The sequence below is a fragment of the Motacilla alba genome, chromosome 5, assembly GCF_015832195.1.
Source record: "Motacilla alba alba isolate MOTALB_02 chromosome 5, Motacilla_alba_V1.0_pri, whole genome shotgun sequence".
Classification (NCBI taxonomy): Eukaryota; Metazoa; Chordata; class Aves; order Passeriformes; family Motacillidae; genus Motacilla; species Motacilla alba.
This window is the reverse complement of record NC_052020.1, coordinates 30220107-30235482: the sequence shown is the minus strand read 5'-3', so window position 1 is coordinate 30235482 and position 15376 is coordinate 30220107. Positions and strand designations below refer to the sequence as shown.

At 38.0% G+C, this 15376-nt stretch overlaps 1 protein-coding gene across 2 annotated transcripts in view; it reads right to left on the bottom strand.

Moving 5' to 3' along the window:
* Nucleotides 1–1339: 1339 nt before the first annotated feature.
* GPR176 (G protein-coupled receptor 176) overlaps nucleotides 1340–15376 on the bottom strand; it is a 32688-nt gene continuing 18651 nt past the window's right edge. The window contains exons 2-4 of one of the 2 annotated variants that reach the window (XM_038138905.1): nucleotides 8328–8395; nucleotides 6242–6494; nucleotides 1340–5331 (exon numbers count right to left, since the gene is read on the bottom strand). In XM_038138905.1, the coding sequence (XP_037994833.1) occupies nucleotides 4224–5331; nucleotides 6242–6494; nucleotides 8328–8382 (1416 nt within the window). In that variant the 5' untranslated portion in view covers nucleotides 8383–8395 and the 3' untranslated portion in view covers nucleotides 1340–4223. The remainder of the gene's footprint in view (nucleotides 5332–6241; nucleotides 6495–8327; nucleotides 8396–15376) is intronic. The other variant, XM_038138904.1, reaches the window with a different exon arrangement.

Sequence of the window (15376 nt, the reverse complement as noted above, 5' to 3'; positions counted from 1 at the left end):
ATAATGAGGTATGGCAAGCAGCTAGGTGTAACTGCCACAATATTTTTTTTTCTACAGTACAATGCATATGCTGAACAGCTGACAGAGTGTGTATTGTTACCAACTTTGCTATTACAGACTGCCTACAAGCTCACAAGTGCCTTTGAAAGGAGACCATCCAGCTCTGGATGTGTTTACAAATGGACATAAAACTCCTTTGAAATTGGTGCAGGAGTAGGGTTCTTGCTGCTGTTTGTCCACGTAGAACCAGTGAAGGTTTCCAATGAAGCTGTCACACCTGAGATTGAGTAATAACGGCTGAGCAAGGATATCTATCTCAAACCACAGTTGATCTTATCGTCTGCTGTGTGTCTTGGAAGACCTAGAGATGAAGAGGTTCGTAGAGTTCATCTCAATCATGTAAATCAGTTCATAAGAGTCTTCCTCTCCAATAAGGACTGAACTTTATTAATAACATTAAATATTACATAATCTCAAATATTGTTATAGGTGGCAGGTGTACTTAAGCTTGAACTAGAGCTTGTACTGAAGCATTAACTAGTAAAGCAGAATCAAGGATGAGCCTTCTTTCTTTGCCTTTCCAGGAACAGGTCAAATTTGTTCCAAGATAAACTACATACTTCTTTGAAGTATAACATATTTTTTTATTTAAAAAAAATAAAAGGTTGGAATGGAAAAAAAATCTTTGTGTCTAGAAAGTGGACAGGAAGAAAAACACTCCAAGATGTGCTTTTCATCGTAAAAAATAGGTTATAACATGATGAAATCACATTTAGACAAGCTCTCTTGATACTCAGAACACAGTTGCCATAGTAACAGAATTTATTTATCCTTTTCTTCCTGATCCAATCAAAAAGAAATACAAACAGCAGGGGACATACAGGGAAGTTGTTCCAAATTACTATTGCTTACCTTCATACTCCTCTTCTGAAAAGCCTTTTAATACACAAACAGATAGCCAAAACACTTTTATTTCATTGTCTCCAACATGTTGGAGAAAAAAAAAAAAAACAAGATTTTTTTTAATGCTCATTAGTTATTTGCCTTAGATTATTTTTCATTTCTTTCTGTGTACTCACCTGAAGTACCTTTTATTTACTATAGGCAATATTTCTAAGGCAGACTGTGACCGTTCCAGTACTCAGGTAGGACAAGCACAGCTAATATTCACTGTATAAATTCCTCTAAAGGTTAGGGCAATAAACAGACTCCTGTCTTGCAAAGGAAAAAGAGATTATGTAAAAAAGACAAAAAAACCCCGTAACTCACTTCTGTGTAACTTTAATGTGATGTTATAACTAGAATTGATTTTTTTTTCAGGTTGGATACTGGAAAACATTTTGCCCAGGTGAATAATTTGAACAACAATCCAAGCAACAGCAATAATGACTCAAAGCTACTACTGTCTTAAATGGAACAAGTCAAATATTTAATCTTGCATAAAGAATTTCCTGAATGACTGTTTTCTGATGGCAATTCAAGCATAGAGGCTGGTTTGTGAATTTTACACAGATTAAACGGGTTGGTTTTTACACAGGTTGGGTTTTTTTCTATAAAAAGATGTGCATTTGTGAATTTTTTCCACATGGATGAATTGCTAAAAGATGAACTAAAACCATTCTCAAGTAATTCTTGAGCTATGAAAAACCACTGTAGTTTATTTCTTGGTGAAGGATTTCAATGTCTTTATATAATCTGCTAAAAAAATGTACAATCAAGTGTTTACATGTATTCTTTCTGAAAGAAAGAAATATTTTTGTCTCAACAGTAAAAACCTATCACAAACCCTTCGCTTTCCAGATATAACATGAAATTATATACAATTTAACTCTTTAAATTTATCATTGGTGTTTCATTCAACATGAGAGTTGAAAAGGACAAAAATAAGTTTGTTTTCTTCAAAGGAGTTCAGATATGAGTAAACATATATCCACATTCAGAAATCACAGAGATTTTGAGCAGTACCTATATGTAAGCGAGACAAGAATGTTAAACTTAGCCAAAATTCATAAGGAAACTACAACTCCTAATTTGATTTTTAGGTTTTCAAGATTTTCTCAATGGCATCTGTTCTTTCTCTAATTTTGGAAAAAGAAACACTCTATTAAATTACTTTTTATTGGCACTTTAAAAAAATGCATGCTGTAGTACTTCTCCACCTCTGCCACAGAAGGACCAATTTTTTTCTGGAATCTTTCTTCTGTCTGATTTCGGGCAAGCTATGTCTTGTCTTCTCATCTCTGTATCTAAGAAGGGCAACTCGGGCTCCCACCACCCATCTGGACCCCTTGATGACTGTTCCTCACTCCCAAACTGAGAAGCTCTTGAACTAGCAAAAAGTGAAATGCACTGAAATCAAAGAGGAAATGGAGAAAAAACATATTTTACACAGTAATTTATACACTTTAAATACATTTTTATTAAAACATTTGCTTTTAATGACTTGTAGAAATCCACAACCTTGGGGCCATCAGAAGCTGGTGACTTCCTTCAATCATGTTGAAGGAAGAAAAGGTACATTCTGCTTTAGCAGAATTTCTTCTTATTTTTAAGATTAACTGATTTGATTTAGTAAGTTTCTTTGAACTTGTCAAGATTCTTCACCTTGTCCCTTTTAAAGTATGCTTTAAAGAAAACTACTTTCACAGACAGACAGTAATCACAGATAAAGGTTCAGCATGCAGCAAAGGGCTGAAGTACAGGAAAACCACAAGGAGCAAACAGGTGTTACAAGATTGTGCTTTTAAGAAACCACCCACAGAGACAACAGTGAGTGCAGATGAAGGACTGCTTGAAACTGAACGAGAGCTAAAATGTCAGGGCTGCAATAGTTTTATGTCACCTAACAGATGGATAGAGTTTAAAGTTCACATTCAGTATAAATGAGACAATATGCCTGTGATTATGCAGAGAGGCAAGCTGCAGCACAATGCCTGAACTCTCACAGAAAGGCTGCCAAGCTGATACCAAGGCTGGCATGACTGACTCGCTCAGGAATTAGGCACCAGATTTGAAAGTCTTGTGTTCATACACTGGATGGTCTGCTCTGCAAGATGAGTGGAGCAGGAAGGTTGGTATCTGTATCTGTGAAGATTGAAGGAAAACTTCTGGCAATATCGAGCAACAGCACTAATAAACCTTTGCCTTTTTAGGTCTCTTGCCAACTTCTTCACCCAACAGTTCCACAGTCATTGAAACACTCAGAATCCCTCTCTGTGAGTCTCTCTCTCTGTGTGAGAGTGAGACAGAAACTGAGACTTTCACACTCAGAGAAAGGCCACTAACATTTCACACCCATTTCTTTCATTTCCTTGCTTTCCCATAAGAAAACAGCAGAGTGCACCATCAGCTAAGTTTAGTTCAAGGCTTACCCCGTAGTTACTTAATACATACTTTACACTTAAAGGACATTTGTATATGCCCTTTATCACAGGATTCTTAGCACATACGTATTTGTTTATTGGAGTCAGAATTTGTCCTGCATGGTCTCCAATCCAGTTTTTACTTAAAGCTACAAGAATATATGTGGGATCTTTATAAAAAGGTCTTTCTGGGGTTTAACATGCATGATGATTTGGGTATTCTTGACTTTGTGGATGTTTTAAGCCAAAAACCAGTGGTTCAGGTTTTAAAATATTTTAGATGCTTGACAGATGCTTGGTAACTAATTTGTGCAAAAAAATCCAGCAGGTTTTAACACTGATCAAATAAATGCACGTGACAGAAAACAAATGCACTTAATATCCATCCTACTTCATTAATGAAATGTGCAGAATCTTGTGTCTATTTGTGGGAGAGTAGGACTTACCATTCTGCATGTCTTCTGCTCTCTACAGCCTTTCCTGTTAAAGTACTTTGATGCCCAGTCCATTTTAATACAACATAACGTTTCCCAGAAAACCAACTGCTGTATTTCCATAATTCAGCCATTAAAATAGTTCCCAAATTCATATGTACTTTTGAAAGTTAAAAACAAGATATAATTGTAGGGATTTCAGAGATCAAACTACAAATTTCCATATATATTTAATATATTATTTTCATTAAGTATGTTATATTAATAAGGAACACTTGTATATATGTTTTTCTTTTGTTTGTTCATTTAACTTATATTTGGCAAAAAAAAAATCAGGCTGTAACAAATTTCAACATAATAAAGATCCATGGGATCAAAAATGTAATATAAAGTGACCATCCTCTGTCACTTAAAGCTCCTGCTCTTACTAAGAATCCACCTTGGGAAAGATACTGACTTTATTGTTTCTGCTGACTTTTCTTTCTGCTTTACACTTAGGCTGTTTTGTCTGGATTAGCTCTTCAGGGGTATTCCCCAAAGGAGGCAAGAGTCGCTTCTTATTGTTTCGGTTTTCTGAGAGCCACTGTGGAGGCAGCTCAAAGGGTCCAAAACCAAACTGCATGGAATACTTGTCATTTACTGTATCAGCTTCTGTGGGCACAGCTGGGGCCACCTGAGCTGCAGAGTCTGCAATCGTCTGTGGTATAAACCTGTGAACCGAAGTCTGTCCGAGCTCTAAACTGGTGCTAGGAATTTCTTTCCGTTGAAAGCCACCAGAGCCAACGGATTTGGTCTCATTCTCCTCATCTTCCATCGGCTTGAAGATTTGTTGTTGCCCAATATGAAACATCTCCAGAAGCTGGCTTCCTGAATGGACACTGGGTTCTAGATTATCATCTGCAATACCACCCGAGCTGACAATGTTTCTCCTGCTGAACCTTCGGTGCAGCTGTACTATTGTCCCCACTAAGCACTTCCGTACCGATTTATTAACAGTTAAAAATAGCAAAGGGTTGGCCAGCAAAGAGACCTTGGGCAACCAAATAGCAGTGAGGAGCAAGAAGACTGAAATATCTGAAATATTGAGGATGGTGCGGTAAATCACCAGAGTCACGTAGGGGACACTGCAGAAGATAAATATCATAACCATAGAAAGCAGCATGACATGGAGCTCAGCTTCTCGCTGGGAGGCATATGGGATAGAAACTGTATTCTGAGGGGTCCTTAATGCAGCTATGATGACTTTTTTCTTCTGGCTGGCACTCAGCGCTCTGCGAATAAGAATCATAAAGAGAAATACCACTGCCACCGGTACAATCACAGTGGTGATATTATAGATGATGACATATATCAGGTGCCCAAGGGAATAACTCCAAGATTCAGAGCAAGTGGACATGGCATAAATATCAGACACATTGGTCACAGCAAATACTGGAATGCTGGCTACTATTGCATGGACCCAGATATAGATAACCAGGTCTCGGGATTTTGCATCAGATATTTTTCTTTCCAGAGGATATAAAACAGAGTAGTATCTGTCAAAAAAAAAAAAAAAAAAAAAAAAAAAAATTAATTATTTTCATGGCCATACTGCTTATGAGAAACCTCTCAGCCACCTGAGCATAAAGCTCCAAATTCCTAACTGGGTTGCCAACTGACTACCTGTTTATGAAAGGAAAAAAATAAAATAAATCAATAAATAAAAATAAATTTAAAAAATCCACAAAAAAACCCCCCAAAGGTCTGCCTTTGCAGGCCTGTCTGTAGAAACAAACTGAATACTTAAATATAAAGATCACATTTTTAGTGGTGAAAATTTCTTTCAATACATCACTTTGGCTGATGCATATGAATATTATTTTCAAGATTTTAGCATTAACTCACTTGTAAACTAGACAGTACATTGCACACACTCAGAATTTCAAACGACATAATGAAGGCCTGTGCCACATTCAAAGGCCAGATGCACAGTTTTAAAATCTTTATAACAGATTTTTTCTGGATATTTGGAAAGAGTTGTTGGTCACAAACTACATGTATCCATCTATTGGAAGTACCATGATGTTTGCTTTGCACAAGCTGTGGTTGGCAAGCCCTGAGCAAAAGCATTGCTGAACACTGAGCATTCTGTGTGTATTAAAAAAAAAAAAAAGTGAATCCCTGACATGCACTTCAAATTTCAGATGTTGATTGTTTGCTTACTACTGGAGTACTGCTCTGGACTTTTAAGCTCACAGAGTTTTGATGACAGACATAACTTTTCACACTTATCAATATAAGCAGTAGGAGTTTGTGCTTTTTGTGAGGCAGATCACAACTTTTCAACTGACAGGCTGTTCCATTTGCAATACTGGTGTGCATTACAGACAGTGATACCACATTTACCAAGATAAGGGGAGAAAGAAGAAAGAAAAATCCAGGATCATGGCAAATTTTCCCCATTACCTGTCAAGAGCAATGGCTGGAAAACTAAGGATGGTCACTGAGCAGAAGACTTTGTGCAGAAACTTGGCAATTCTGCAGAAGAGCATGGTATAGATCCACCAGCAGCAGTGTGGACTGGCACTAAGAGCAATGTCAAAAGGCACACAGACTAGGCTGGCACAGATCCCCGAGCAGGCCAAATTCTTAATGAACCGGTTTGTTACCGATTTGAGTAGCGATGTTTTGCATGTTGACCACAGCACCGTGATGTTACCTGCAAGTAGAGACAGGAAGCATATAAAAAGGAAAACAGACAAACAAACAACTAACCCCAGGCCCCAATAACAACAATCTCAACAGATTTGAATGTTTCCTAGTACCGCAAATGAAAATAATTGTTTGGAGTTTGCCAGGTATCACTGATTTGCATCGTGATGCTGCTCAAATTAGGAAGACTGTAAGGGCTAGTGGCTTTATGAATCAGAAGGCTGAAAACAATTACACCCCAGCTATCCCCTCCCAGCTTCTGGTAATGGATGGATTGGGGGATTTCAGAGGCAAATGCCTAAGAAAACTATCTAAACCATATTTTTAGATACTTATGTTGATTCCTGTATTAAATGCTCTATCCTGAGTATTCAAATACAGAAACTGGCTAAAGTGTTCATATTTTCATAAATAGTACAGAATTAAAGATAAAAATTTACACTATTACAAATTTACACTAAGTAAATACAGATACAATTAAAATATAAGTATGTCGTTTTAATCTGTTTGTAAGTGGATTGCAGCAGCTTGCTTTTCTTTTCATTGACCACTTCAGTGGCACAGACAGGCCTGTGCCTGTGTCTGTGTGTAAAGCCACATCTAGAAGAAATATACCTTTTCCCCCCTCCCCAAGACATTCTTTATGTACATAATAACAAAACAAATTGGACAAGCAGAACAGAAAAAAAAGACTTGCTGCACATAACTTCACAGGAGTACACACAGAATGCAACCTGGTGATTCAGATATTCAAGTTCTACACATTTGTTTCAAATAGGGTGGGTGGGTAGCAGTGAAGCAGAAGTACAGAAAAAAAAAACAGCATTAGCTATGACAGTATTTTCTCTTTATCATTGCATTCCATCCAAATCTCAGAAAGAAATATATGATAGACACAAGTTCTCCACAAATTTCCCTATGTTTCTATCTTACACAGCAGCAACACAAGAGTAAATTAAGTGATCTGTTCTTACAGCATGGGCCCCTTCTAATGCATATCAAGATACCATAAAACTCACAGGATTTTCTCTCTCCTTTAAAAATCTGTCTTTAGAAAGATCACAGAATCATAGAATAGTTTGGGTTGGAAGGGACCTGAAAGATCATCTCGTTCCAACCCCCCTGTCATGGGCAGGGACAACTTCCACTAGAGCAGGTTGCTCAAAGTCCTGTTTAACCTGGCCTTGAACACATCCAGGGATGGAGCATACACAATGTCTGTGGGCAACCTGTTCCAGGGCCTCACCACCCTCACAGTAAAGAATTTCTTGCTAATACCTAATCTAAACCTGCTCTCTTTCAGCTTAAAGCCATTTCCCCATGTCCTATCACTACATGCCCTTGTAAAAAATTCCATTCCAGCCAGCTCTCTTGTAGCCCCCTTGAAGTATGGGAAGGCTGCAATGAGGTCTCCCTTGAGCCTTTTCTTCTCCAGGCTTAACAACCCAACTACTTTAGCCTGTCTAGATCAAGTGCTTCAGCCCTCTGATGTATGGGGGCAAGGATCTCTGCTAGCACAGCTGAGTGGGGCACAGTCATGTAACATCATGTAACAACAACATGTAACCTGGTCCCAGCTTTCCAACCCTGACTTCACAGACATTCTTTTTCTCCTTTATTTCATTTCTCCCAATGCTGTACTGTGCAGTACCACTAGATCAGTTAAAGCATAGCTACCAGCATACAAATACTGCTCGACAAGACAACTCCATGTATTCCCTGCAGCTGGACAGTGTTCAAAGTAGAGTTTAGCTTCCCACCTCCAAGGAAAGTTAAACTGTTCTTACTGCAGACCATATCAACAGCCACATTGTGGATATTCTATATTGTTGACACTTACCAGAAGTTCTTTTGAGTTGAAGTGTAATTGATTTATGTGGCAGATTTGTTAGCATTTTTGTAGGTTACCTACAAGTAGACATAATGAGAGAAAACAGCATCTTAAGCTGCTGATTGAGACATGAAAAAGCAGCTGCAGTCCCCCTACACTTTTCTCTGTTGACTTTATCATTCTTTGCTTTGATTTCTCCTCCAATCAATAAAAACCCCCAAGCTTTTATGTGCCAAGTAGAGTACTCCAATGGCTGTCCATGTAAAATACCAGCAAGACCATTCTTGTTCACATGGCCAATGTGTATACCAAGTGGCAAGCAACAAGAATTAGCAAAAAGTCTACTTCTGCTCCTTGATAAAACAGCACTGTTTCAACTGAAGCATGCAATATTAACTTTAAAATCTACCTCACACACCTCCTATTTCAGTCTGCAGTACCTGAATGTCATCTGGGATTCAATTTTCTGTATATTGTGTCATGTGTCTTATGCAAATTCCTTTTGATACTGACAAAATATTGAGTTACATCTCTAATATCTAATGTATTTTGAAGAAATGAATCATCACCTGGTGTTGGCAGGTGCTTTGGGCTCAACAATGTATTCCTCAGGCAGTATTCAATCAGTTGTATTTAAAGCTTTCTAAGTTGCTAGGAGATACTCAGTCAATCAAACCACTTGCTTTAAAAAATATCTCCAACTCTCCAGCTATTAGAAATTGTATGACTTCTAACAGTAATAATGTATTTTTACAATGCCCTAGAGAGGGGAGAAAACAGGCTTTTTTGTGTGTTTTTGTTTGTTTGTTTAAAATGAATTTAGATCTTTCATCTAGTTTAAATTGCATTGATTTTATAACATTAATTCCCAAGCACGTTTCACCTTCATTAGAATTAATATAAATGAAGACTGGAAAACTAGAAGAATTCAGAAGTGTTTTCATTAATACTTCAGAAGCCTCTAGAGAACTACTAAGCTTCTTTTCAGGGTCTTCCAGAGGAGCTTCATGCAAGACTCCATATTATCAGCTGTTGAATTACTTCTGCAAATTATGTCATATTGTCATTTATACATCAGAGAGTCACAAGGAAATGAAATTAGTTCTGTTCTGACTGATCCTAAATGGGAAGAATGAAGCGTAAAAAAGTATTGGTTCAAAGACGAGGAGGAACTCATTAAGCAGATAAAATAAAATCAGAGCCTAAAAGGCAAAAAAGGATAAGCAGACAGTTCACTTGGGACACTGGAAAACTAGTTAGGGAATATCCCTCAGGGAAAAATTATTTTTTCACTTGTAGCTATGATTTATCTATTAATAAACTGCTCTAATGAACCAGATCACCTTTAGTATAGACTGGTAGAACTTTGTGCTGATGCCTTTAAATCAAGTATTTCCCTTCATATATCCCAAAGCAGAGGAAAAAATTACACCAGAAACTTTGCATGGCATTAAATATAAGAAGCTTTGGAACAAAACTACAAATATTTCCCACTTCATTGTTCCTCAGTTTTCCCCAGCAACTTCTTTCCATGGAAGAGGATAACACTGCTCCAGGCAACAAGGCAATTCAATAAACAATTGTGCTCTGAATACCAATTGTGCTCTGAATCTTTTCACAACATCTAGAGGCTCTTTCCCACTCTCTGTGTATTAGTCATTTACTGATGAACCTGGTAAAATTTATTCTCCTAAGGTTACAAGTGTACTGGAGTGTTGCACATCCTCACAGCGAGCAAAGCTGTCATTTTCTACCGTAGGTTAGGTTTAGAAGGGTTTCTGCTGGATAACTGATCTGGAGCAACATAACCTTGGATCCAAACTTCCCATGGGGTTTGTACTGGTTAGTTGAAAAGCATCCAAGAAAAATGGGAGTGAACAAACAGCTGGAAAATGCAGCATCTTGCAATTTCCTATAAGTCAATACTGTCAGGAACATGAGATAAACAATCACGTCACAAAACATTTCCCATATTGCCAAGTTCCACCACTAATGCAGAAAGATGAAGTGCTTTTAATTTAAAAAGGAAAAGCATATATTTGGTCTTCTCAGAGAGTGAGCCATGTATACATAAAACCCTAATGACACCTGACATTATTTGACAACCTTCTCAGTACACAGCCTGACTGAGCAGGACAGAAAAATCAAGCTCAGAATAGAATAGCTGAAGTTGGAAGGGGCCCAGTGAGGTTCATTGACTCCCTCAAGACTACCTACAACTAAACCCTATGACTAAGAGCATCATTCAGAAACTTGCTGAACCCTGTCAGGGTTGGTGCTGTGACCACTTCCCTGGGGAGTCTGTTCCAGTGACCAATCACCCTTTCAGTGAAGAACCTCTTCCTAATATCCCATCTGTGCTTCCCCTGATGCAGCTTAATTCCATTTCCTTGTGTCCTATTTCTGGTCACCAGAGAGAGGAGATCACCACCTCCCATTCTGCTGCCCCCCTTGAGGAAGGTGCAGGCTGAAATGGGGTCACCCCTCTGCCTTCTCTCCTCCAAGCTGACCAAGTGACCTCAGCTGCTCCCCGTAAGTAGCTCGTCTGTGCCTTTGACCAATTGTCCAAGTACAGTAAAAAAGAAATGTGAAATATTAAAGGTAACCATTGCATGAGAAGCAGCTCTTTTCAAAATAGAAATGTGTTTAAAGCCTGCCAAGTCAGAGTTAATTTTATCATACATATTTATACATTAATTTATCATACATATCAACATTCAGTAAATCTCCATGTACTATATACCAACTCTATTGTATGAGATTGAAAAGATGATTGTTTCCAGTCATTCCCTACTTTTTTTTTTTAATTGAGAAACATCATAGATAAGCAGCTACATTGTACATTAAGTTGCACAGAAGTACACTGAGAAAGTAAATACAGTGGTTCACCATAGCATGCTGCCCCAAAGTCCTTCTAGCCTTTATTGTGGTTCAAATTCACTGAATCTGCAAACAGTAACATTTTCTAACCACGAAATGTTATCAGAGTGCATTAGTCTGATTCAGAGCAGCAAAAATTACTTTTGCTCCTCTTCCAATTTGTACTCCTTGAATTTCACTGCCAAATGCAGGCATCAACAGCTGAGATAGTCCTGAAGTACTAGCTTTTAGCACTACTTCAAATAATGTGAAAGAGTCATAAAAATACCTTTAACAAGCAGAAGTAAGATCGCCATGGAAACCAGAGACAGTTATCTGAAGAAATGCATTTGCCATGCACTCTAAAAAAAAAAATAAATAAATACTGCTCTTTGTCGCCTAATTCACAGAACTCAATCCATTAGCTGGGTATGACATCCATCTTACATTTTTGTTAACTTTAATCAGCACACAACTGAATCAAAACAAACTCCACACTCCAGCAAAATCCTCCTCCTCACAACCAGACGTCCTCTGCTTGCTCACTTCCCTCCAGAGCAGGGTTCCAGGAATCCAGCCATCCTTCCTAGAAGACAGCCTCTGTGTACCCCACCCACACTCCCTGCATTATCACAGGGAAGGAGCTGGCAGCCTTCTTTATGGAAAAACAAATCAAGAAGCCACAAAAGAGGTTAGAAACTAGGCTTTAGCCATTAAAATCATTCATTAAAAACTAACTGAAAAAGTGACAGTTTCTGTGAACAGGATGAATGGGAAAAATTCTCGTGTTGAAACCCCAGAATGACTAAATTCCAACTCTCCAATACTAATTACTATTGTTTTTCAAAGTATTTTGAGGAAGGTGTTTTTCACAGACCTTACTCTGACAAACCACACTCCAAAAAAAGCGGTTAATCGGAAACATTTTTGGCATTCATGATAGGTAGCTATCAAATACTCTTCTTATTAATATGTGTATTTACCTATTCATTTCCAGAAAGAATATGGATATATCAGGATACATTTTGGCTTACACAGCTTGAAGAAATGTGAAAATTTATAACAGAATCACAGAATGGTTGAGGCTGGAAGGGACCTCTGAAAATCATGTTGGCCAAACCCTGCCCAAGCATGGATAAATTCTTGCAATTCTTTATAAGTCTTTCTAATTCTTTTTATATTAGTTTGAAGAAGTGTAGACATGAGACTGATGGAGTAACTTTTATAGATTAAAGAAGACCATAAAACTAAAACAAAAAGTAAGCTTCCTGAAACCAAATCTAACCTTTTCTAACATTTTTTGCTACAAACTTCAAAATTTGGTCATAAAATAACAATTGCAGTCCAGTTAAAAATAGTGGGATTGTATTTAATTTGTAATTTTAGTATATTTCTTTCAATTTCAGTTTTTGCGTATGTGCAACCAAATGTTTTATATCCAAAATGAAGTGTCTGCTCCAAATGACCTACCTTGGAAGGTTTGCTGTATGCCAAACCTCCTTTCCCTTCATAAAACAGATGAACTCCCTAATTTTAAGATGTTTCTCACTCCTATTCTTAGAATTCTCATTCATACATTCCTACTTTCATCCTAACTATTGATTCAGAAGTATAATTATGTAAGAGATTTATCAAGTCCAATGAACTACACAAAGCAGGAATTTGCCCAGCACAGGGCAGTTCCCTGCAGAGTGTTTCAGCAGTGATTTAATATATATTGGAAGTCCTTTCATTTATGCAAGTCTGATACTTGTCTTGTGGTTTCTGTTCCCAGCAATGTATAGTTACAAGGTTTTATGGAAGGAGCTAGTTCATAGCAGCTTAGTCACAGAAAGTGGACAAAGATTTCCTTGCAGGAACAAGTATGTCACTGGATTTTGTTGCAGCACCACTTAGAATTAGTCTAAGGCCCCAGCCTGCCACTGCCATAATCCATGGGCAGCTGCTATTCTGCCTTGCTCTGAAGGTAGAGCACAAGTGGAAAACATACATGATGAAATTTTAAATTATACTTATAGCAAGCATATCTTATGTGATATGATGGTATTTTTAATGTCAAAAATCACTATGTAAAATTACCATTAATGTATTTCCATGTATTTTTTTTACCATTGTCCTTAGTATTTGGTATGTTTATTGTCTGTAAGGAGATTATAAATTAACTGTATCCTGCTAACAGTCTTGTATTCCCACTTGTGTTTCTTTCAGATATGCTTATTTTAAAGAGGGTGAAAAAGCATTGCACTGGTAATCTTCCAGTTCTTCATACTCCCTGCCACTTTTTCCTACCTCACCCTCTGTATTTGCTATCCCACTAAATGGCAAGAATTTCTAGACAGGAACAATCATTTTCTCCCTTTTGATAAACTACGGTCCTTCAACAGCCATCAAGATCATTTCAGTCCATCAAGAAAACAACCAAACCTAAAAACCTACTTATTTTGCTCAAGTACACTTGACTTGCCTGAATTCCTGGCCTCTATTTTAAAACCAATCTCCTCAAAGAATCTGAAACTCTTCAAGATCCTTGGAAGGAAAAAAGTTTAGAGAATATTGCACCTGCAACTTCAGAACTACGGATTGTTCCCATGTCAGGAAAATATGGCAGAAAAGTGTAGCATTACCTTTCAAACCTAAGCTAGGAAACTGAAAAACTGACAAAAGAGAGTCCAGATGTACTGTTCTAACAATAACAGGAACATAAAATCTTTTCAAAGCTGGCAACTTTTTAAATCACAGTGCCTAAGGGACCAGCCTTAGTACAAAAATGTAACCGAATTTTTTAAACCAAGGATTTTACATGATCTCCACAAGATCTCCCCATGACATAGGGACCAATTCTTTGACCAATTGTACAGAGAGAGGAAATACAAGGAACAGATATAGAAGAGGTAAAAATATTGGATGCCACATCATCAACATATGTTAAATCATTAGCAGAAGTCTGGGATCCTGAATCTCCTTTGACAACAAAGGATCATATCTAGTGAAACCCCTGGCCACCTAGCACAAGGCTTTGTGCCTCAGAGAGCCAATCTGATGTTGCCAGTGAAACACCACAAGGCCTGGAATGCAAGTGAAGCCAGTAATCTTCTTGAATGGACATCAGCATCCTTGGCACAAGAGGAATAGCCATTGTCCCTTTGTTTTATAAAGCAACCAAAAAAGGGCTGTTTTGAATCTGTATTGTCATGAGAGGACTGTGTCAAGCAGCAGGGCGATTTACTTGAGCAACCATGACCACTGTGCTGAATCTAACTGGAAATAGCAGTCTTAACACAGGAAACAAGCAAGTTTTAGGATTTGCTTTTAAATAACACTGCTAACTGCCTCTTTGTACCTCTTTGTTTGCAGAGAGCCTGCAGTCACTTTTGTTGGTAACCTCCTTAAGTGCAGACATGGCTCTTCAAATGCACCTTTCTCATCTGGCTTCCAACAAGCACCTGCAATTCACAGGCAGGTATGTTGGTGCCACTGAGGACAGAAGGTCACAAAGATGTGACTTCTCTCATCACAGATGCTTCATTTAGAAAGCCAGCCCTAGTCCCTAACAAGGTTCTTTTAGGAGGAGCCTGCAGGATCCCTGGCATCTCTGCGTGACATGCCAAGGGCAGATCCAGGAGGAGACTGAAACTTCGCACTTGTGAAGCTGTGAAAAGAATTGTGGTTTAGAGCAACTCCAGCATTTGGCCTGGGCTGTAAGCTGCTCCACCATCAACAGCTGACAGGAGCAACTTCCCACCTTCCATACTCAACCTGATGACCTCCTGTGCTGTTCAGAACCTTATTCTCTCCTGCCTTCACCCTCATATCCACCCTTACACAAAATGCTACCAGACCAGAATGCAATGCAGATACAGTCCAACAATATCATGCTTATGCAAAATTATTTATTCTGCATCCAGTCCTTTTTTAGTTGTTCACTCAAGATTTTCAGACAAAACTTATAAAAGAAATTAGTTGCTGTGCTGTATTGTACTATAGTGGATATGTGAGATCTATGCAGCCTATGCAAACAACTGGACAATTTTAATTTTACTAAATTACTGGGCAGCTGTTTTTCCCTGGCTTGCTTGTTGAGGAAAAAATGAGACATACATGCAATTTAAAATGAACGACACTTAACAGAGATCAAAATTTTAAAAGCCTGTGGTAATTACTAGTAGCTGGAAGACAGACTTTGTCTTTTATTTTTTTTT